The following is a 24,935-nucleotide window of genomic DNA, read 5'->3' on the forward strand; positions in this document are numbered from 1 at the left end:
ACAATTAATTGAAGGCAAAAACTATCAAATGAAAATCACGCAATAGACGGTAACCCTATTGGTGAAAAATTATGGTGTGATAAGGCAATGATCTCTTGATCTTGAATTGGCAAGATGGCTCATTCAGCGGAGCCCTCGCAAACATATGTTGGGGCTAACTCAACCTTTTTCCCCTCTTTGGTTGCTAAATTCAGGGCCAAGATTTGGATCAGTAGACGGAAAACTGCAGCAGCAAATGCAATGTGTAAATATCATAATTCATTATCTTTTCTGATGGATCTTTTTTTTTTCTTCCAGAAATGGCATTGACTTTCCATTTATTTTCAGATGTCAGATCACATTTCTAAATGGGTAACTATGAATAACAATTTACACTTTCTTTTCCTTGTTCTCTTTGTTGTGTCGTTTTTAAAAAAAGGATGTTTGACAAACATCCTAGTACTACTTTTCTTTGATACAAGGGAAAGGAAAACATTAATTACAGTAAATTCCTGCCCCTCCAACTCCACCAAGAGCCTGACAGCCCGTAATAGCGTTTGCACAGTTGTCAAAATCTGGTACAACTATTAACATCTCTATAAAACCTTTACATTTACCTCGCTGAGCATGCGCTGATCAACATTTCCAATAAAAGAAGCTTAAAGCTAAGTTTATGTTCAGAACAAATCAATGTAATCTTTCATATACTGTGTGTTTATACTCAGACATTTTTACATACATTTCTATTCACTTTGTCAAGAGAGTTCATTTTGAAAATCTCTTGTTGAAATTGTACCAATAGATATGCTGCCCCATTTTGCATTACAAATCCAATCTCCCATTACTCTGAATCTTCGACAGTATGCAATCTGTATTCATTTGTAAACGAAGGTTTCAGCTTAGGAAACTGTAACTTTGCACGTGCTATAACTGAAGAAAAAAGGGACTCTCTCTTTAGTACAAATAACAATACACTGGGTCATCTAAACATGCTTCTCAAAGTTAGCAGAGAATGAAACAAAAGGCATAAAATACAAACACTCGTACCACTACTATTTGAAAGTAGACCAGACCATCCAGCAGAGGTTACTCCATTAAAAAAGAGATTTTTTTGTCTGACAAAGTTCATTCACATTTTATGTAGTCCTTTTTAATACAATAAATAATGCGTCATGAAACTGGGAGTTTGCCGAGAGACAGTGGGATGTAACCTTAGAAGATGTTTCTTTATCACTCCATCTCTTTTTCCTCATCTAAGGAGATGATTCAGCTGGTCCTTCAAATTTGAGGAATGTCTGACACTACAAATAAGACAAACATATTATTCAGAATAAATAGGTGTAAACGGAGATCTACCTCAACTGGTAATTATGTGGTCAAGGATAATGGGGAGCGTGTGAAATGAACAAAACAAGTCACATAATTTTTACAACGCTCCAAGAAAATGATGCTACCACCTTGAGAATATAGTAACCAGAAACAATCAAAAGAGATCGTTTGTAAATAAATGAACTCATGTTTAACATGTGCTTCCTGGAGCATTTTCAATAATTAACCTAACCGAATGTTAGAACTAAGGTTTTAGTCTATTCACATTTTTGCATGTATTCATAATTCAGACACATATTTAATAAGCTTCTTAAAATGCAGGATCTAAAGATGAACTTACATGCAAGAATAACAGATTTAACAACTTTAGTTCTCAGTCAAAATAAAGTTGCGTATAAGTCAGTTTGGCTTCTGCAGAGTGTTACCTTATATATGTTTCACAATGAATAATTTACTATGAAAGGTGGCTCGAACCTTCCAAGGAATGTTTTCCAATACAGCAAAAATGCATTGACTCTTGTTGAGTACTAAAAGCCCGTTGGTATCCATATTAAGCAAATTAAAATGTGGCAATGCTTAGAAATTAGTGTGTCAGAGCATGCCAGATAAATTGTCTTTATTCATGTAATTTACTATTTAAATAGCCTTTCCTAAGACACATAAGTTAGCAAACAGTCTGTACATTTACGTCCTACTCTTCCGCACAAATCTAGTGGTCAGGAGTATACGCCTAGTTTTATCAGGCCTGGCGGACAAGCATTAAAATAGATAACATCTTTCCTATCAACCCGATTGCAAATCACTGCATTAAAACATTTCCGTTCCACACCTCAACATAAGAACTGTGGCACCCTTAGAGGTCAAAGTTATCCCTGCTGTTTTCCACAAGTGACCCCTAGCTGCCATTTTACAATAACTATGGGCTAAATTCTGCATTTATGCCTGTCTGTCCAACCTGAAAGATTACATTAGTTCAGAAAAAGCTAGAAAGTCACAATTACAGTGTCTCATTCTGACACGCAGGTGGGTGGCATTGAACTTACTGAAGTTGAATCCCATACACTACCTCTTTGCTGACAACGTACTGGCCCAAAACTGTACATACTTTGAGCATCTCTCTTACTATCAATTTTTCACTTGAGACACAGGTGTCCAAAGTGTCTGGTTTATGCTCTGACCAACTGCAAATCTGAAAATTAACAACTACAATATATTGAAATTAAATTGAAAATACCAGTTGTCAATGGCATGGTTCAATCTAGGCTTGACTACACCAAGGAAATTCAAAATGCTGCAGCCCACCTTATTACCTGTACCTCAAGACAGGATTACACACATTTTTACGATTGTTTCATTGGCTCAATATTTGATCAAGAGCAGCATAAAGTTCTCACAATTTTTCAAAAGTATTTATACCATAGCCCAACCTTTTTAACTTATACATTTTCTATGTCCACCAATCAAACAAAAGTCTTTGTTCCACTAACCAGCTCCTACTAAAAGTGGGTTGATCATTTCCACAGAATCAGCTAAACTGCGAAATCCTCTTCCTACTGCCATTTGCCCTCCTGCACCCACCTCAGTCAGCCCACACCTCACACACTCCTGACACCTACTATATCACACCCCTAGCCGGTCCTTCATACTCCTCAACATATGCCACTTCACTAAACACCACCAAAACTTGTGATCTGCTCTTCTGGACTGAATCCTGGCTGACTTCCTCACCGGTCCCATCATCTCCATGCAATCCCTTCTAGATACAAGATTGCAAGACAAGACATGAGAAACATACTCAGAGGCAAAATGGTATTATCTTTAAAGAATCCATCTAATGCTCCACAACCTCGGAAAGCACCACTATCAACATGGGGCACTTGACGTTCAAATGGCTCATCACTGCCAACTACTCCATCGTCTACTGCTCCCCAGGGCTAACTTTGGCAGTACCATCACAGACTTTGGCCCGCACCCCCAATCCTCAACTCCAGAGCCTTCATCTTCCTAGGCAACCTCAACTCTCACCTGGAGGAACTCACCAATACCAACACAATCAGCCTCCTCTATGACTTGTCCAATCTTTGACCCATCCAATGAGTGGAAGACCCCACACACACGCAGCCAGACACCTACTGGATCCATCTTCACTAACTTCAGCGACATCACAGTAGAGATGCCCAAACGTGCACCTGGACTGACCCATGCCCTTGTCAACTTCAGCATTCCAGTCCCACGTCATCGCAGAAACACCATCGCCAAATCTTAATGAAAGGACTGGAATAAGATCTCTGAAGTATCCTGGTCTTCCGAACTCCTATACCACCAGCCTCGATACAACAACCACCTCCCCAAATCTATCTCAAACTTCAAAATCACCGCCTGCACAGGCACCATTGTTCCTCTCAAAGTCAACAAATCCATGAAAACCACACCGCAAGCAAGTTAGTACACAGAAGAGCTCAGGCTCACTACACACCACTGCATGGAACATCAAAAAAGTCAGGATGACCGCCAAGACCATCTGCATATCAGTACTCAAATGCTACCATCAGCAAATCAGAGCCTTCAAAAGCTCCCCTCTCACCAACCAAATTGAAAGCAGCACCTACAGCGCTATGAAAATCTGCGCCATAGTAAAAGACTTCACCACCCTGGCAGCATGCTCCATTAGCTTGAACCCTCCCTCAGGAGCTCTGCAGCCAGCTGTCTCTATTTTTCAGCAATAAGATCCCCAGCATCTACAACATCTTCGAGACACTTTCACCCTTGCAGCTCTCCCGGCCATCTCAATCAACACCCAGAGGACCATCCTGACCACCTAGTCCACCATCACAACTCTTGAAACCAGAATGACCAATCAGTCCATACACTCTGGAGCAGGGTTCTCTAACCTTTTCTGTAGTGAGAACTATGTCTGAGCAGTAAAAAGCATTGTGAGATACCGAAAGTCAGGCGACTTTTGCATTGCTAAAAGACACACCCATGCCCACATTCATTGACTTTAAGCCTAATATTCTAATAGCCAAATTCTAAGGTTTGAACAAAATATTTTGACTAGGAGCACTTTGTTCAGGCTGCCATGTGTATCAGTGAGTGCTTAGCCTGTGGGGATGTATGAATATGTGTGTGCAAACACAGAACCATTTTTTTAAATGGGAGAAATTTAAGTTGCAGAAAAATGTTCTGCAAAAATATGGAACATTTCTCTGCACCTTAAATTTCTCCTATCTAAAATAAATGGCTGCATTTTTCAGTTATGAATATTGTACTGCGACTACCAGCCACTGTGTTTTAATGCTACTGGTCACTGGGAGCAAGATGCCTGCTGTTTGTAAAGGAGGCAGTTTAAAATGAGAGAAAATGCACAGGAAGTGAACTTATTCATTAAGTTAACTCTCCTTTTTAATTTTCTCCCATTTAAAAACAAACAGAAACATCATTTTGTTCTCAGCTCCAATATTTAGTCCACAAGGACTTTTATTTAAATACTATTATAATCTATATTTAAATACCTCAGTGCTTCAGTTCTTCACCTCTGGACACATTCTGCGTCATAAATTTGGAGCACTGCTCATTATCAGGATCTGCTATGTGCAGCCTGATGATAATGTCAAATAAACACAACCTACCCTTAACTTTAAAAGAAAACACAACACTTATTTATTGACCCAGTGCTTATTAAAAAATGAACACAAGGCTCTGAGCTACTCTGAAGATGGCTGCATGCTACTGGTAGCTCATGATTGATTGGTTAGACACACCTGCTCTGGAACACCCTCAGACCCCAGTCCTCACTACATCTCCATTGAAGGACTAGATTCCATCACTGCAGCCTTCACCCCAATCCTGTGTGACTTAATCATCACAGCCACCTACCTGGAAACATGCCAGGTTACTCCCCCTCTACAAGAAATCCCCACCAGACCTAAAAGCCCTAGACAACTACATGCCTATTTCCCTGCTGCCATACCCTGCAAAAGTAATGGAAAAGATGATAAAGGCCTAGGCACCCACCTCAAAGACAACCACCTTCTTGACAGCACTCAAACTGGATTCAGGTCCAAACACAGTACAGAAACCACCCTCATTACCGCCACGGGCAACAATCGGACCATCACGATCAGAAGTGACACAGCAGCCATCATCCTAATGGACCTTTCTACAGCCTTTACCAAAGTCTCCAACCCCATCCTTACCCCACTACTGCATACAGACAGCATCCAAGGATTCACACTTAGCTGGATTTCCTCATTCCTGAGACACCGCACACAGTCAGTCAGCCTGGCCCCCCTCACCCTGGACCCTGTCAACCTCATATGCAGAATTCCACAAGGATTCTCACTCTGCCCAACCCTGTTCAACACCTACATGACTCAACTCATCAGCAGTATCCTCACCCTCAAAATCAACATTACATCCTACACTGATGACACCCAGCTCATAATCTCCCTCTCTGATAAGATGGCAAACACCCAGACTAATTTCTCCAACCCACATGACCAAGGTATCACGATGGATGCAAAACAACTGCCTCAAACTCAAGACAGATAAGACAGCCAAAACACCTCATTCTGGAACTCCAATGGGTAGCTCGCCAAACTCAGACCCACACCCGTCCCCAACTACTCACCTTCAAATAGTAATCAACAACAAACTCACCATAACAGGCCAAGTGAATGCAGTCTCATTCTCCACTCAACGTCTCAAGAAGATCTTCGAATGGCTCCAGACCAACACTTACATAACCGTCACCCAAGCCCTCATCATTAGCAAGCTGGACAACATTGATACATTCTATGCTAGAATCAATGCTCAACTTACCCGAAGACTCCTGACCATACAAAACTCAGAGGCCAGGATTGCCCTCAACCTCCCACCTGGCACCTCAAGGAACTCCACTGGTTCTGAATCCACAAAGGAGCACTCTCCACACTCTTCATGTACACAAAGAAGTCTTACACAACATAGGCCCCAAGTACCTCAACAACTGCCAGAGTTTTGCAATCTTACCAGACACTTCTGCTCAGTGGCACTCCTACTCACATACATACCCTGAATACTCACACACATACCCTGAATACAGACAACCCAGATACACCGGTTGGGACTCCTCCTACCTAGCTCCTAAAGCCTGGAACCACAAATCCTGCAAATCAAAGTTACCTCCTCAGTTCTTGAATTCCACTCTTAACCTAGCTCGGCCCATGCAGCACGCTATACAAAAACACTGCATTTAGCTTATGAGGATGAGATAAAGTGCATGCAGTTTATATTAGTCAGTTGAAGTGGGTTACTGCGCAGGTCAATTATAGAATTTGTGGGTGACAACTGAAACCACAAACTATATACTGTTCTCAATATATAAAACAGTCACAACTGAAGCTTGGAGGGACTGACGAGGGAAAACAGTTAAAGTGAAGCATCATGTTTATGAACTGAGAGAATGTATGTAAACACTTCATGCTAATTCACTTACTTCTTCTGAATGGCTTCCTGTCTGCATAAAAGGATAAGAGAGAACAATTATAACACACAAATAAAACAGCTCTTCAGGATACATAACAATGACTTTATTAAGAAAATGTGTCCCAATACTGGGTACCCACGTTCTAAATGAGAACTTTCAAGAAGGCGTGAAAATTTCACATGATATAAAATATTGATGTCTATATTCTGACAGAGGAGTTAAGGTCAATAAGTAACACTGTGTTCCAGGTTCTGAACATGTGGAATATTAGCTTTTCTTGACTAAATTTCACAATAGGCTAAACACTCAGAAAGACATCAGCTAACAGATTTTCAACAGAACACGTGCACCCCACCTGTCAATGAGCTTGTCTTGATACCCATCAGTATTATGTAGTGGGCCTCTATGGGCTTGTTTGGGTACATGTAATCCTTACTGTCTATGGTTTTCTGAAACCAGTGACAGATTTACTCAAATGTGAATCTTATAAAAACACTAACAAATGGGTAGAATGTTTAATGCAGATGTTTTATAACAACAGTGTAAATGTAAATCATTACCACCACCCTTCCTCCATAAAAATGTCACTTACTGGTACTGAAGATGAGTTGTTATGATGGCCATTTTTCTTAGACTCTGTAAAAAAGGGACAGATGTATTCATAACCATGAAGCAGTGTATATTTAGGACTATATTGTGCAAAAAAATCAACAAATCACCCTATTCACTAAATCTAGGTAGGAGAAGGAAACTAACCTGGGGAAAGATACTTTAACGTGCTAGAAATTAAACAGTGTTCACAAACAATGTTATCATGCCCCTGTAGTTGTAATCCTGGAATTACTCACAAGCAAAGTGCCATAATCATCAGTAAAAGGTATTTGGGGGGGGGTGGGGGGGGTGTCAAGATGCAGCATTAGCAGGCGCTCCTGCTCCTCCTCCACACACTTAAACTGTCACATTATGGTGGAGGCTGGCTCCTGCTGCAGCATGGCACTGCTGGGCCTATGTAGAAGTGAAGCCAAGAAAACAGGAGACACACACGCATGCCTCAGGAGTGGAACCTCAGCGGTATGGCAACCAAGTGGTATCCTCTGGTGGCACAAGAAAATGGCACCTGGGCAGTGAAGCTGCCAAGGAAGCCTTACAGAGACTAGGCTTTCACCAGGAGACAGAGGGCAGAGAAGAGGCACCTTCTAACCTACTACATAGCGGCAACCACCAGCCTGAGGTACGCCAGCGGCTACCAGCACCAGCAGTCTTTTGAAATAGAGACAAAATGGTGATCATGGGCACACATCGAAGCTGCGCTCTAAACCATACTTATCATGCCGGACAATTGGGGGAGAGGGAAAACAGCTAACAGTTCCCACCCAAGAGAAGTGCAGGTGAGGGATGGAGAAGGAATGTACCCACAACACCTAAATTATCCTGTGTCCCCTGGGGTTTAAAGGATGAAACAGGGCTTGTGTGGCACAGTTGTCCCCTGAAGGCAGTTAGTGGGGACTAAAGAGCCTCATTGAGAAGAAAGGACTGCACCCTCCAACTTCCAAAGGGCACAGGGGCCTGGTGAGGAGAGACTGCAGCACCCTGAACCCTCTCAACAAGCCAAGCACTTGGAACAGAATTAAAGGGCTGAGTCACATGGTGGTGCTATTGTGGTACACTGGGGAATCCACTGACAGTGGGATTCTGTGACTTCACTGCAGAACAGTGAGACCCCAGTCCTACTGAAGGAATCCCCCATCTAGGAAAATTAAATTGCATCCTTCACGGAGTCAGCCCTCGGGAAGTGTAGCGGGGGGTCTTGTACTATACATGGAAGCTTCAACAGCAGGGGAGGCCAAACAATACTGCACTGAAAAGGCCCTCTCAGAAGGCGGGTTGTAGAGATTTATCCTCAGCTGTGAGTTCACCCTTCACATTTGGGACTTTGCTGAGGATAAGGGGTAACAGGGCAACAAAGACTCTGTAGAGACGATTATAAACCTTCTCTGGTATGCAGCCCTGCATACTATGATGGCGATGGTGTCTAAGGGGAAGAAAGATCATTCCCTTAAAGATATGCTTCTTCAATCCACCACTACTGATCCCAACTCCCAGTGAAGGAATAAAGCAGATGGCTCTGAAGAAATACCTTATGAAGCAGGAAGACGAATGAATGGAACAGCCATTCATACAACAGTATATGGAAAAGTAGTTTTCCAGCATCAATGAAGAAACAACTGGTTTGTGTAGAGACTTGAAAAATGAAATATGAAACATGAAGAAAGAAAATGGCAAGATGGATGAAAGACTCTGAGTTGGAGGAACATAAGAGGCTGCGGAGAGGAGGCTCAGGAGTTCATAAAGCAGGAACTCCTCACATTAAAAGAACAGAATGTCACAAAACACTTTAGATGACCTGGAAATTAAAACATGCTGCAATAACGTACACATTTGAGGACTTCCACTAACAAAGAAGGAAGAAATGTAGACGCATATCTCTTCATACACCTGCCGGATCCACACTGCCCGAGCAACACACAGGTGGACAGAATCCACAAGGTACCACACTCTTTGCAAAAAGATTGCCCACCTCCAAAGGAAAACTTGGAGGAGACCATCCATCACTACTTAATAACTAATGGTAAAAGTGGCACCTCCACTGAGGCACAATAATATGCCCTGAAGGCTTATACACGATAGCCACATCTCCAGCCTATGCAAGGGATAGAAAAGAGATGAAGAACTAATTGAACAAACAAGTACAAGAGCTAGAGAGGAGTGCACAAAATGACCAGATAAAGTACGGTTCGGAAGCAACTGGTGACAACTAGGGCCAAATTTAACACTTTGGATCTGGACAGAGCAGAGCATGTCCTGTTGCATACCAAGCAAAGTTCAAAGGGAGGAACAGGGGAGGTAACTTGTTAGCATTTTAATTTCAGGCACTGTACACATGCATGAGAATTGAACACATACAAGAAGAGGTAGGACATACATGCACCTAAGATAAAACATCTTGGAAGGCCTACCATATCTATTATAAGCCCTATAGTAAGCGGAGGAACCCCCCCCCAAAAAACATGCTGTGTAAGCAATACACAGCTAACATGTCAATCCATCCTCAGACTAGAGACCATGCAGAGCTTGTGGAGAATCCAATCAGACCAGAGGAGGATATCACTGCGATGGCCTAGCTAAAAAACAGCAAAGGTCCTGGGCCAGGTGGCCCGATTCCTATGTTCTTTGAACTATTTCCTCCACAAGTGGTTCCTTTTCTTATGAAGAGGTATAACTTGTTCACAAAGAAAGGCTAATTTACAAAATCTATGTTAGAGTTGAGAATAATGGTTATTCCGAAGACCGGGAAAAACTCTAATTTAGCTCCTACTGCCTCATCTCACACTTGAACCCAGATGCCAAATAGTATAAATGGAAATTAGACACTGGATTGGAACAGTTTATGCCACATCTCACAGATCTGGATGAATACAACTTTAACTAGGGGAGGAGGTATGGGGACAATAGTAAGAAGATACTTCACTTAATTGATAATGTGCACAGAGCTAGTAAGAACGCCTTCCTGCTGTCAGTAAATGCAGAGAAGGTATTTGATCCAGTCAAATGAAAATTCTTGCACGACGACTGGCATTCCCCCCAGGTACAGGCACTGGGTGATGAGGGCTACCAGGCCCCTTTTGTAACAACACTTATTAAAGAGCTGTTGCGGTTGAGAGCTCAAGCAGAAATATCCCTTATTGCCACTTCAGATTTCCCTAATGACTGAAATCTTGGCTGAGAACACCAGGCATACACTAAAGAATAAAAAGATTGGCACAGATGCACACAAACTGCCCCTATATGTGGATGGCATCCTTTCATCACTGATGGAGCCTCAAGTCTCTTTATCCTCCCTCTTCCAAGAGTTGCAATGATATTGCAAGGCGCTATGATTTAAGGTTAATGTGGAGAAATTTCAGGCCCTGAACTTGTCGATCTCCAACGAGACCCTAGCATAACACCAATATCATGCCTATTTGCCTGGGGTGCCGATGGGCTAGAACAGTTCAGTATTAATATGACAAAACAATGAATTCACTCACAATATCGGCCCCCTTCATGGGAAGTTCACAGGGACTCCCACATCTGGCACAACTGTGTTCTCTTCTGTCTGGGCTACACAGATGATGACGCTGCTGCTTTACTTCTTTCAGACCTTAGCCCTTCTGTTACCTAGGTCTATACTCTCTACCCCACAAAAAGCTACAGTGGACATCATATGGGTGGGCAACCAACACATTATTGCAACACAAAGAACTCTTAGACACATGCAACCAGGTGGAACCTGGACACGTAGTCTAGGCATTTTTTGTTGTTTTCGCCTGCAAACAGGTCAATTTGCAGATGTCCCCATTCTAAAAATAAAATGTCTTGCACAACATCGTCATGTACAACCCAGTCATGGTTTTTGATGAAGGTGAGAGTAAAAGTGTCCACTTGAATGTTCTAGACTCCTGGCAGGTGAATAGCTGTGATCGTCAAGATCCTGGCTAGTAAACACCCCCAAATGGCTTGTGTTTCTAGAAACAGGAGAGAATGAGTAGTTCCCCCCCTTGCTTGTTTAAATAAGGCATCATGGTGGTGCTGTTTTTTGGATCAGGAGGGATGTTATCATTGATGGATAAAAGGACTTGAGGGCTAGATGGACCGCCTGTAACTCCAGCATATTGATATAATATTGCTCCTCCCTGTCCAACCACAATTCCCGAGTTAGCAGGGAGCCCATATGTGAGCCCCTCCCTTGAAGAGAGGCATCCGTGGTCAGTGTCTGGGTAGAAAGGTCTTGAAGAAAAGGAACTTCCACCATAATGTTCTGGTGTTGAGATCACCACAGTAGCAATTGCATTTCAGCTTGTGACAGAGTTAGCTTGTTGTTTCAACAGTTTGAAAACTGATTCCATTGTTCTTCTAGATTCTGTTGTAGTGGTCTCATGTGCAACCTGGCGTGTCTAACAATGAAAATGCAAAAGGCCATAGATCCTAGAAGAGATGCCACTTGCCTGGCAGATGGATGTTGAGTGTGTAGGAGATTGTAACACTTCAGACGGATTGGGGAGAGTCTCTTCTGCAAAGGGCACACTTTTGCAGCTCGTGTGTCTAGAGTAGCATCCAGGTAATGCATCTTTTGTGTTGGGTTCTATACTGACTTGAAGACCTAACTTTTCCAGAGCTTCCACACAGATCTGGCAATGCTTTCCGCCTGTGACTGGGAGCAACTTTTTATCAGCCAGTCATCTAAGTAAAGGTCGATTAACAGTCTTTTCCTCCTCAGGAATATTGCAACCGCAGCCATGCACTTCGAGAGTGTGCGCAGTGCCGATGTTTTTCTGACACAGCAGTCAGCGCTCCAAGGAAGAGATTTCCAACGCTGCTGATAACGGGCCACGCCCAATGCACAATCTAACGGCTCTGGATTTTTACATGACCTTGCCGCATACACACATCATGACATGCACTGATAACACCAATAAAAAAATAAAAAATATATTTTCGACAGGTTTATCAGAAAGTAGCCAGCTCTATGTGCTCAGCTGCTTTAGTATTCATGCACTTTTCATTTTCTCCTCCCAAAATAGATGGGGTGCCACCCCTAACGCTCATACATGCCAGTCACCCCTGAAGTCACAGTACTGAATGCAGAATTACATGAGGTTTTCCACAAAACATACCAGCAAGAAATACCCCCGTCTGACTTGTTTTCCCCATGCAAAATACCTCCAAAGATTAGCTTGAGAAAATTCCACAGATGCATGTGCCATTTGCACCTGACTTTAAGTGAAATGTAATGAAAAATCGTGAGCAAAAAGATTTTGCTCGTAATTTAACAGTTACTGTGCAGGTCAGAATGAGATCATTACTGTATGATATTTTAAGACACAATGATTAATTTAAATAACCGCATGGATCAATTGCCTTCTTGTATGTACGTTAGAGAGCAATTCAATCAAAGGATTGCTTTAATAATGCTATGATTACTGATCAACAGTCTTAATTTCACGTCCAGGAAGCTGGCAACTCCACTGGCTCTTTAAATGACCACAGAATGTACACTTCAATTCCCCTCGTAAAGACTGTCATAAATCTGCATATTATTGTGAAGTCCAGTGTAATTATATACATGAGATTTAGAAAGCGATCAAACAAAAGATGTCTTACATCTTCAGAATGTAAAATGGAATCTTCCTGCATCACCATGTTTCTAGCAGCTTGGCCAAGGAGCTGAAGAATAAAACAAAAACAAGTTAAAGCACTTTAAAAGATTCTTTGACATAGGATAATTAGATCATAATATAGATTTTTGCATTATGCACAAAATAAATGTTAGAAGATGAGCATCCCATTTCCAGTAACTGTGTACACGTTTGCTATTAATCTTTTATGAAGGCAGATTATGTTGTGCTAAAATGTATAAGGAGTTTACAACTCCAAAGATACACTTTCAATCTGAAAATAATTATAATTCTTGGCCTTTCTATGTATGTGACGTTTTTTTATTCCTCAAGTTTGCAGTGACATAAGCATATTACATAGTGACACAGCGACAAGAGTCTGTGTGTATTTATGTATGATCCATCAGCGACCACTGTGGGCTGTGTGACCTGAACCAGGGAGCACAAGTCCCTATGCGGAGAAGTGTTGGGAGTTGATTCTCAGCTGCTGCCTGACCTTGGAGACACCTTGAATGAGCCAGTAGTAGGCAAGAGTGCTGCCAGTTCCTCTTGCTGTCCCCATTCTCTACCTGGTCTGAGATGAGTGGCAGGGGTGGGGCTGTTAGTGAGGTGGGTCCCCCTCCCTAATATTTAGACCCTGGAAGACCACCCCAAAACACCTGGCTGGATCCGGTAGGGTTATGAGAAAACACCTACCCCACAGCTTCAGTATCAATCAGGCCCTGGAGACTTTTAAGCATCTGCAGAGGACCTACGCTGTGGCCTGGTCTCCTGGAGGCCCACTTGGGGACAACTTGAGGCTGGGGTGCCCCATCTTTGATGGACTGAGTGCGAAGTCCAAATAATCCATACACAAACAAAGCGGTCAAAGATGAAGACTTATTTCCAAATAACAGAGGAACTCCAGCCACATAAATGCCTTTCTAGTCCAATCTTCAACTTCTCTCTGTCCTTACAGTCAAATACTAACATTATAATGGCACAGATGCCAGGACAATGCAACTGGGTTATAGATGTGTGTGTGTGGGGGGGTGAGGGGAGAGAAAAGATGGAGGAACAGGAACATACCATTAATGAACAAATAAAATTACTGTAAAATACTACACACCGTCTCCCTCAAAAATATAAAATGAAAAAATACACATTGAATGCATGAGTTCCATATACAACCATCATTCATTTTGGCCACATGGCAGAAAACTTTTATGACAATGCACATTTCAGTAAAATGAGAACCTTGACTTTCACCCCATCTCCAACTTGCGCCAGTCTAGGGTTTACAGCTTTGCAACCATCATAGTTCAATTTTCTTTCAAAATGCAACTCTTTCTCACATTGTTTCCTCCTGACTATTACTCCTACAATCACGGCCATCATAACTCCTCACCCACGGAAGAATCAGGGCTTTTTTAGGATTGCATTTTTTTAAGGAAAAAAAAAGGAGTAACCCCTGCACTGGCGTGCAGTGTAAACCAGTACTCCTCAACTCACTTATTGACAGCTTGAACCCAATTGTCCCCTATCCAGTCGCAATTTAAATGGTCTGTTTTAGCACACGATTGAATCGCTCAATCATTCCATTTCTCTTAGGATGATAAAGAGCAAATTTTTTATGCACAATGCCTCTGTCTCTCAGAAACTCTCCATTTCTTTGGCGATAAATTGCACCTCATTATCAGTAAGTTTGCACCTGGTGTTCCCTTATCTAGCAAATACTTCTGATCAGAATCTTGCCACTAATTTATTAGTAATTTCATGCACTACTCCCACCTCGGGCCATCTGGACAACATGTCCATTGCCATTAAAACATACCTGTTAGATCTACCACAGCTAATAGGTCCAACCAAATCCAAAGCTATTTTCTCCCATACTTCACCTGGCATCTCTCTACACACCACTGGGGAGGATCTCACCTTCAAGGTTTTGTCACTCCGACGGCATTCCCTGCAATCGCTCACCATACGCTTAATCATGATATCCACCGCTGGCCACCAGTACATGCTCCTAAGCTATTCCTTAGTTTTGGGTATACTCTGGTGTCCCTCATGAGCCAACTGTACTAGTTGCTGCCTGGCACTTTTAGGTGGAACCAACCTCATTCCATCTCACAACAATGTCATCAATCAGTTGCAACTCATCCACAACCCTGGCACAATCAGCAACTTTTGTCTCTTTAACCCACCCTTTATCATCTGACCTGCTAAGTTGAGCAATCATTTTTACCTTTTCGTCCAACTCCTGCTCTTCCATCCGTTTCCTCTCAGAAACACAACCTTGTGTACCCCCACAGACCTTCACTTCATCCTCCATCCACGATGTTTCCGAACCAGAATCAGAACTTTAAACATCTACCGACAATCAAGAAAGGCAGTCTGCGACTTTGGTCTCCATTCCTGAAATGTACGTCACAAGAAACTGAAAATCTTGCTATCCTACAAGCCACTTACAAATTCAGGAGAAAATATTGTCCAAACCTTTCTTCTTAAACACCTCTTGCAAGGGTTTGTGGTCAGTGTGCAAAACAAATCTGCCCCCCCCCCCCCAAAATCCTTTACATTTCTAAATGGCCCAATGAACAGCAAATGCCGCTTTCTCAATGGTCAAATGCCTCTCTTCCACACCCCTCAATGACCTAGAAGCAAACGCCATGCTTATCTCCTTGTCACCTTAGGCCTGTTTAGGTACAGCTCCCAACTTTTTTTTAACTTCCACCCGTAACAATCACATGGTCTACCTGGCACAAAGCTTCTGAAAAAAGAGAATTTTTAACATCAGCAAACTCCTCTTGACACTGTTCAGTCCAAAAGAAGTGAGCATTTTTCTTAAGCAGCATTCTTATAGCCTGAGTGCGACTAGCAAAATTTGGGAAGAAACGAGAATGATGTTCTGCCATCCCCCAAAAAGACCCCCTCCTCTTTTTTCCAGGAGATGGCGTATTCACCACATCTTAACCAACTTCTCTTTAGGTCTTACGCCCTAACTCATTATCACATATCCAAAATAAGTGATTTCTGAGAGACAGAAACAGCAATTATTAATTTTGAGTGCCATTCCTGTTCAATGCAAAATCTTCTGAACCTCTTTACTTCTCTCAGTGTGGTCTTCAAAGGTGTTGCTGTAAATCAAAACATCATCTTGGAAAAATGTGACCTTTGACATTCCCTTGAATAGATTTGTCATCAGCCTCTGAAAAACAGATACTGCTGAACATAGGCCAAAAGGCATACGGTTGAACCTATAGACCCCAAAAGGTGTGATGAATGCCTTGAGGTCTTTGGAGCCATCTGTAAGTCAAACCTGATGATAGGCTGACGTCAAGTCTAATGCTGTAAAAAAAGAAACTGGCCCTGCCTATCATTGCCATCATCTCTTGAATATTTGTCATTCACCAATTCTCTAGTAAGATGTCTCAAGTCTATGTGCAATCTTATGTCACCTAATGGTTTCGTAGCTACTACAACTGGAGCAACCCAGCTATCCACTTTCCCTTGTTCAATAATTCCTTCCTGTTTCAACCTCTCATGCTCTGCTTAAACAGCTGGGTGACGATTTATCAGAATATTTCTCACTTTGCATTCAACAGGATTGGCATTGTCTTTCAAAACAATGTGATGTGGATAACTCTTTACACAACCCACTTTGACTGAGAACACTGATGGAGATTCTTGATGAAGCACGCCATCTACATCGTCCACCTTTTTGACCTGGATCTGGGGATCCATATTGGGGCCTACAATGAGTCCTAGGAGCTTTTGGTGTGGTCCACAGAGAATAGAATCTCCCTTAACAGGAGCATAAACCTTCCAAGTGGCATGATAACATTTAAACTTAAAATCTTCTTCAAATACCCCACTAGCACAATGAGTTTATACGGTATTAGATCAGGGTCATGAAGAATGAACTACCCCTCAAAAACTCTGGCAAGGCCTTCATCCAAGACTAGAGTTCACCTCGCAGCCGAGTCCATCATCATGGATACCTTGACCCCATTAACATACACTACATCAGAAGGAGGCTAACATTTTACACTTCACACATTTTATATCATTCACAACCTGTAAAATCACATTCTCTTCTTCACATTCAATTTTGTGAACTTTCTCTGTAGAAGACAAAGACTTACAATACTTGATGAAATGGCATTTCTTCCCACGAGATCTTCCGATGACATGGATTGCAGGCACCTCTCTTTACTACTAGCCAAGTGATTAGGATTCCCACAATTGTAACACAACAATTTACTCTTAGTTGAGTGAGGTAGTTTCTTTTTGATCCTAGCATTGGTCTGAACAGAAGACACTTCCTCTTTGATTTTTTTTTTACTCTTGTATGCAATGTAATGAATGTTCCAACTGTTTGGCAATATTAAAGACCTCTGTGAGGCTGGGATCTTTCTTGACCAATAGCTCTTTATGCACTTTGTCACTTCTACACTCCAGCATGAACTGGTCTAGTATTCTCTCCTCAGTATTATCCCTCAAGTTACACAGTCCTGCTACTTTCCTCAGAGCAGTGACAAATTCCAACAGATTCATCTTCCTCCTGTTTCCTTTTCCCACAATAGTAACACTGCAATAATATGTAACCCTTTGGTAGAAAATGCATGTCAAGTTCCTTTATAGCAATTTCAAAATCACTGAATGTATCCCCATCTCTTTCTCCAGATTGGGTAGGTTCTCATAAATGTCCTGCCCCTCCGCCCCTAAACAATGGATGAGCATGAATGAATTTGTCCAGCATACTTTGAGGTATTTTATAAACACTTTCTTTCATTTCGACTACAAAAAGAGACGGGTCACCTGAGTTTTAGAGGACAAATGGTGAAGGAGTTATATGTAGCATAATGAATGTGAATGTACTTCAATTCAAACACAGTAAAAAACAGAGACTTTTTTTATCAAATATACAATACATATAGAAATAAGTCACTATGCTCTGGTACACAAGCCAATACCTGAAATACCACTGCAAAGGAAGTGTTGTTAAACTATACTGTTCAGGTTACCTTAGTGCTAGTCATACAATGTATGCATTATTATTTTAAAATAAAAAATAAAAAGAATTGGCTTCTTGTATTTTCTTGTATCTTTGTATTTTGACTTAAAGCAGCACAGTAAAGTGTATGATGCTGATATTTTTAAATCAGGAAACTGCTCAGAAAAAAATAATCTGAATCTTGATAACATCTCTGCATTTTCTCAGCTCAGCATGGTAGTCTGTTGTCGCTGTTCAACCTCAACCAGGAAGTTGCCAGGATCCACTAGGGGAAATGAGATCTGCATGATGAACTTCTGTCCTGCAATGAGAACATCCGGGGGCGTACAGCTGAGAGGAGAAATGTGGTTGTCAGATAAAGTAGCTTAGCAGCCATGGACCCAGGAATGAAGAGCAGCTGCCAATAAGCACAGGGCGCTCATGCAGACAACGAGCAATGAGTGAGATGGGGAATGTGAGTCACCGCGAGTAGCATAGACAGGCCGGTATGACAGGCGTGAGATGGCACGAGAGAAAGCTGCTAAAGCAAGAAGGAACAGCTCGCACAAGGCCACCAAGCACCAGCAATATAACTAGGAGTCACAAAGGCACAAGGAAAACTACAGCTTAGTTAATATGCTCGGGCAATACAAAAAAACTTTAGATCTGCAATCATGAATAAAATATTTGACAAATATCAATGAGTCTGATGAGATCCAGCTGCAGAGCACATTTGTAAATAACGTCCTTTTGCTTTTTACTAAGCAAATTTCCCATAGATAAATACCTTCAAAAACCTTTGTCTTGAGAAGGCATGCACCGATATACACTTCGTTTATAGCATAAAAGTGAAAAAGTAGAATATTAGTTGTATATGTTATGCTGACATTCCTCAAAACACATGGATGCGACTGCTTGTTGTCCTTGTAAAGTCCAAATAATCCAGGACACAGATAAAAAGGTCAAAACTGAAGATTTACTTCCAAATAACAGAGTAACTCCTGCCACATAAATGCCTCTATAGTACAACCTTCAACTTCTCTCTGTCCTTTCATTCAAATACTAACGTTCTAATGGAACAGAGGCCAGAACAATGCAAATGGGTTATAAATGTGGGGATGGGAAAGGAAGGGGGAAACAGGAACATACCATACATGTACAATTCAAATTACTGTAAAATACCACAATGAGGCTTATGCTATACGTGTGGCAGTGATGAAGACTGGGCTTGTGACCCCTAGATGTGCCCCCTGGCAAGCCAGTGAACTGAGCTGCCCCCCCATTCTGCCATGGGGCAAAGCTGGGGGGTGCAGTGGAGGGGAGCACCTATCCACTGAGCTCCCCTCACCCCAATCCGCTTTGGGGGGCAAAGCCGGGGGTGCAGTGGAATGAAGCACCTACCTCAACCTGTCTCAAGCTGCTTGTGCCACTCCTGTGCTGGAGGTCAGCTGGGCCCACCTGGTTTCACTGGCCGTACCACAGAAGCTGCAAGGATAGGGAACAGTAAGCCTCCCCCACCCCCAGAAGAGCAAGTTAGACAAATATGTAAAGCTGCTCCAGCATGGCGACAACTTCTACAGATCCTTATGGCTGTGTCTTATCCACAGACGGCCCCTACTGCTGGCTTTGCTATAAGCAACGGCAAACTCCTTTGTGATACCCAGGACTCCCCCGCACACTAGACACCAGGACTGGAGAGGTGGAGGGGAGATGTCGTACTCCTGCAACAAGACTTTCACAACACTACAGACCATGTGACAGAAGGTGAGGGCCACATCTCTTTCCTTGAGGACACAGTCACTGAGCAGCAGCAGACTGTGCAGTACCCGCAGAGGGGTGAGGGTGTGATGGCGGCACACATTGACAATGTGGAGGGCCGCACTCACCACAATAGCCTTCGCCTGGTGGGGTGCCCCAAAGGTGTTGAGGGATCCAATAATAAACACTTTCTGAAGTTGTGGCTTCCTCCGGGAAGATCAAATGTCTAATTACTTCCTGCATAAAAGAGCTCACTGGGAACTTGAAACGCAACCCCCTCCCCATCTGGGGCTGCCCCGTGCTATTATAACACATGCCCTCAACTACTGCAACAGAGATTTGAGTCTACGGACTGCAAGAATGCTGGGGGAGGCACTATACGAATGTTCCAAAATCCTGATCTTCCCAGACTACACTCGGTCAGTCTAGATTCAGGGGAAGTTGTTTGAACCAGTTAAACAGAAGTTGTGTACCACGTACATGCTCCTGTTTATGGCCAAGCACAAAATAATCTTCCAGGGGAAAACCCTGTTACTCGAGCACCCCAACAGGATGTGGGAGTGGCTCAAGCAGCTCCCCACTACGCACCTTGTGGAGCTGCTCCCCACTACGCACCTTGTGGAGCTGCTCCGAGCCACAACAGCGGAGAAGACGAGGCTGGCGTCATGCCGCCCAGAGGAACCCGAAGCTGAGGAAGGTCACACAATCCCATGGAGATGCCCGCAGGAAGACCTAATGCTTCTAATCAGCGGGATTCAATAGCTCAAGACCCCAAACCTCCTCAGATTCGAAAGGAGATTGAGACGAGCCACAGCTCCAAAAGAACAGGAGGTCATTTGCCATAGAACTCCTTCGGAACGAGTTGATGAATAACCAACAGCCTAAATAGGCACCTCAGACCTTGTTCTAGTTTCTTTCTTCTTAGGTACTCATGTTAGGGGGACAGATGCTTCTGGGTGGGAAGTGTAGGGAGGGTGGTTGTTGGGGGTGTTTGGTAACTCAGTTGTTTGGTTTAGTTTTATTCTCTTTTCTTTTGTCTCTTGTTTACAGGCCATGCATCACTATTACTAACTAGATACAGGAAACTCACATCTCCCAGACTACTATAAACTCTTGAATGAGGCCAACATTTAAGATACTGACCTGGGTATGTCAACGGGCTGCATGATAAAATCAAAAGGGATGCAGCTCTCAGATATGTTAAATGGGTGGCACCCACAGTGCTCCTCCTTCAGGAGACCTACCTATTGGGCACTAACTGCCCTTTCCTCAGCCAAAAAGGTAATACAAGAGTATTCCATGCTGGATTCACATGAGGTGCTAGAGGAGTAGCCATCTCACAGTCCCAAACCAGGAAGAAAAGCCAACAATGAGTTTATGCTACAGACCAAATTCATTTAAAATACAGAATCTAAACTCTTGGCAAAATATTAGCCTTCAGACTTGACACTGTCATTAAAACATAGGTACATGAAGACCAGAATAGAGGTATACCCAGCAGAGGCATGCAAGACTGCCTTCAAAGACTTCAGGTTGTCCTCTCCCAAATCGACAAACTGCAGGTCTAGGCCGTGTGTGACTCTCCTCAAGCTCGAGTGCATGTGTGAATGGGTCGATTTCTTCCTCATACGAGGCAAGCAACAGGGTTTCCCCTTGTCGCCCCTACTTTGTGCCCTCATGATCAAACCACTGGTGCTCTGGAACAGAATAGATGCCCAGCGGAAGGGTTTCTTCTGGTTGAACCATCAGGAAGACAGAGTGGCATTCATGCTTACAATATGCTATTGTGCATGCAGTACCGCCAGACGGCGGACTTAATAAAGATACTCAGCATCTACGGCGATTCAGCAGGGCTACAGGTCAGCCAGGAGAAATCTTGATACATACACCTGGCAGGTCATCTCCCCACACCAATGCCACACAATAGACGATGGGCCACTCAGGTGCAATTCAAGTATCTAAGTATCACCATCACCTGTGACACATAGATAGCATGACACTAAAACATTGCCCCATCCTGAAATGTGTATTGTCCTTCCAAGAACTTCAAACTCCTGCAACAAGGTTATTCTCAGAAGGCAAGATGCCCAGTATGTCATACTCCAAGTGCACATCAACACAATTGGAGGGAGGACTGGGGGCAACTGAGCTTTGCCTATATTACTGGGTGGCACACATGATAACCCAAGGAGAGTGGCTATTTGGAGACCACCACGACTCCTCATGGCTCCTTGGCCATCCTTGAACAATGGGTGATCTGAGGGCCTCTGTACAGGAATCGCCACCTGGTTTCCCTTCTGCAGGTTTCTACATCTCCTTGCAGTGCTGGCATGTAGCCCTAAAACACACTGGATGGCTGAAGAAGCCCACTCAGCTCAGACCCTCCCTGTGGGAGACGGGACGTGGTTGGGTCAGGTGCCAAAGCTGGAGGGCTTCCAGGTCTGAGACCTGATAGGGATCTCAACACTGCGGGACTTATGGGATTACAACACACTGTCTCCTTTGCCTGTCTTAAGCCAGAATACAACCTCCAGAGGTCTCAATTTTCAAATACTTGCAGGGACGGCATGCTCACAGAGCCAACCAAGAGGCATTTGATGGAATCCACAATTACAACCCAGTAGAGGCGAAGCTGATGATGGGCCCACTGGTTGGTCAGGGGTGTCTCCCACCTCTAAAATTACCTGTTACTGAATGCCCCTATTCCTTAGCAAAACTCCGTGCAAGCTAGGAGATGGAAGTGGCCTCTCATGTCTTAGTCATTCCTTCTAATCTCAGACATGTACAGTTCCATTACGTTCACTGAATGTAATAATGCCCTGATAGGCTGTGGAGAATGGAACGGGCGGGACCATCATGCTGCACACGATGTGGAAACCTTCTTTCACATCATATGGTCCTTCCCTGTCATAGCGGCCTATTGAACCTCTCTTCATTACCTGATTATTAAACTACTGCAAATCACAGAATAACCGGACCCCACGTGGACCTTTTAGGGATCATGGAGGGTTGAGCCAATACTAGATATCAAAGGGTGTTTGCAAGAACTGGCTATGTAAAAGCTAAATGAGAGCCTGCCAGGAGCTGGAGCTCCCCAAAGCCTCACTTGGTATCCATGTGGCGCAGAGGAATGGACTTCTACAACAAAACGGAAAAAATAAATATATAAATGATAGGGCATGCCTCTCCCTCTTTTTCCTTCTCCTTTTGGTTGTGGGGACAATTGGAGATGATGACTGCTATATTTGTTATAGATGATGCTAAAGGTAAGCGTTGGATGACCCTGTATAGATGTTATATCTATACAACACAAAAAATAAATACATGTTTTTTTTTTTTTTAAAGCCAGACCTGTTTTTTTTATTAACCTTTGCAGACTGGCGGCCCCCAAATGTTTAAGGTTGAGATCATCCAAGCAGGTGAAATGGCTGTTTTTCTGGTACATCAGTGTTAGATGTGCAAGGAGTAGATCAGCATTGTTTCCACTGCAATGCTTTCAAATATGTGGCCGTACAATTTTCTAACTGATGGGATTCCCCAGTGTTCCGCTTACCTCAGCATTCTACCAATGCTCTCTGAAAGTCATTATTTGTGTCTGTAGGGAGAACAGTCTCATGGCGCAGTCCCTGGGCAGTCATGTAATAAACATGCCTGGTCATACTTCACTCTTTTTCTGGTGGACAGAGTATTTTCAGAGATTCTGGCACTTTTGTTATCCTGTATGAACATAGTTATTGTTGGGATAGGGTTGTCCCCTGAATGCTGAGGCATGTCTTGTGAGCTTTACTGCATGCAAAACTGATATGCTGACTTATTTTGGCCCTGGCATGACACTAATCTGGTGTGTGTGCAGATGTATAGACTTGTCCCTAAGGTTGTGAGGCCCAGGACCTATCCTGTGAAGTAGATAGTGTAATGCTATCTGTATTTAACCACCATTTCCATCTTGAACACTGCTTCCATTTTGCGCTTAGCTTAGCTTCAAACGCCATCACATTGGTGGCACAAGTATTTTTCTGCGCACAGCTTGCTAACATGTTTTTGCTTTTTCTCACTAGGAAAGGGAACATAACATGGGGGAGGAATGTAGATAAGGACGTACCAGGCTGAGAATGTTTATGGTGGAGCAGGGTACAGCTCAGTCTTGGAAATACACAGTGAGATCTGGCCAGTCTCTGTGTTTTTTCAACACTGACCTGGTATGGCCAGCACTTGAACTGCACAACTTAGTCAAAGGGATGGGGGTTCTAGAACCTTCCTCTTAAATTTGTTTAAAGTACATAATGGGGGAAAGCTTGACAACTGAGAGAAGAAGGAACTCATCTCTAGGAATGGACGCACTACCCAGAGAGTAATCCCCATCAGGGTTGTTCTTGCTTGTCTCGGTTGGTCAGGGTTCCACAACTTTAAGTTGGCAGACAAGGGATGATGTTGGAGTTCAGCCCCATGGTGATACATTTTTAATTCTTATTTCTAGCTTTGCGGTGTGCATGCATGAATACACAGTCACTATATATATATATATATATATATATATATATATGTATACATATTATATTCATTGTTGATGTATTGCATTTTCTTTAATTATTATTATTCTACCCCTGTGATTACTTTAAGAGTTGCACGTGTGTTGCTCACATTATTATCTTCATGTAACTTAAGAAGTGCCTTAATAAATTTGTTACTCAGACTAAGAGTGCTGCATTCTTGGCATTCCTTTCACTTCGTTCCCTCTCAGTCTGAAATAAAGCAGAACAGACAGGTACACCAAGTGTGCTATCATAAAAAAACAGAGTACTGTTGCCCCTGTACTGGGTTTAGAACATAAAACGGTGATGGCAATATACCATGCTGGGTGACCTCATAGTTGACTAGATCATTCTAACTATGTCAGTGTGACTTACTGGCCCCTCTACTGTAAAGTTCTACTAATATGTTAAGCCTAGAACCTTGTAATGACATTCAGTATGTATGCAAGTACATGTGTAATGTGTATGAAGCAAGTGTGCAGTAGTAGGATTGTGAGCGAATCTGAGTACTGAACTGTGTACAGTGAGCCTGTGATACATATATGGTAGGAAGACTGTGTGGCAATGAGTCTAAATAAGGAAGCTAGTGGGATCCAGTTGGATGCCGTGGTCTGGTATGGCATAAGATGGAGGCTGAGGAAAGCTTTGGATGTGCACATTTGTGTGGCTTGAGTGGGAGA

At 42.9% G+C, this 24,935-nt stretch overlaps 1 protein-coding gene across 2 annotated transcripts in view; it reads right to left on the reverse strand.

The window, feature by feature from the left end:
• Window positions 1-238: 238 nt before the first annotated feature.
• The window catches only part of BORCS7 (BLOC-1 related complex subunit 7), a 96,168-nt gene continuing 71,471 nt past the window's right edge, over window positions 239-24,935 (reverse strand). For both annotated transcript variants that reach the window (XM_069239495.1, XM_069239494.1), the window contains 4 exons: window positions 12,977-13,039; window positions 7,368-7,411; window positions 6,785-6,805; window positions 239-1,280 (listed from right to left, as the gene is read on the reverse strand). In XM_069239495.1, coding sequence (XP_069095596.1) covers window positions 1,229-1,280; window positions 6,785-6,805; window positions 7,368-7,411; window positions 12,977-13,039 — 180 coding nt within the window. In that variant the 3' untranslated portion in view covers window positions 239-1,228. The remainder of the gene's footprint in view (window positions 1,281-6,784; window positions 6,806-7,367; window positions 7,412-12,976; window positions 13,040-24,935) is intronic.

This window comes from Pleurodeles waltl, chromosome 6, assembly GCF_031143425.1.
Source record: "Pleurodeles waltl isolate 20211129_DDA chromosome 6, aPleWal1.hap1.20221129, whole genome shotgun sequence".
Classification (NCBI taxonomy): domain Eukaryota; kingdom Metazoa; phylum Chordata; class Amphibia; order Caudata; family Salamandridae; genus Pleurodeles; species Pleurodeles waltl.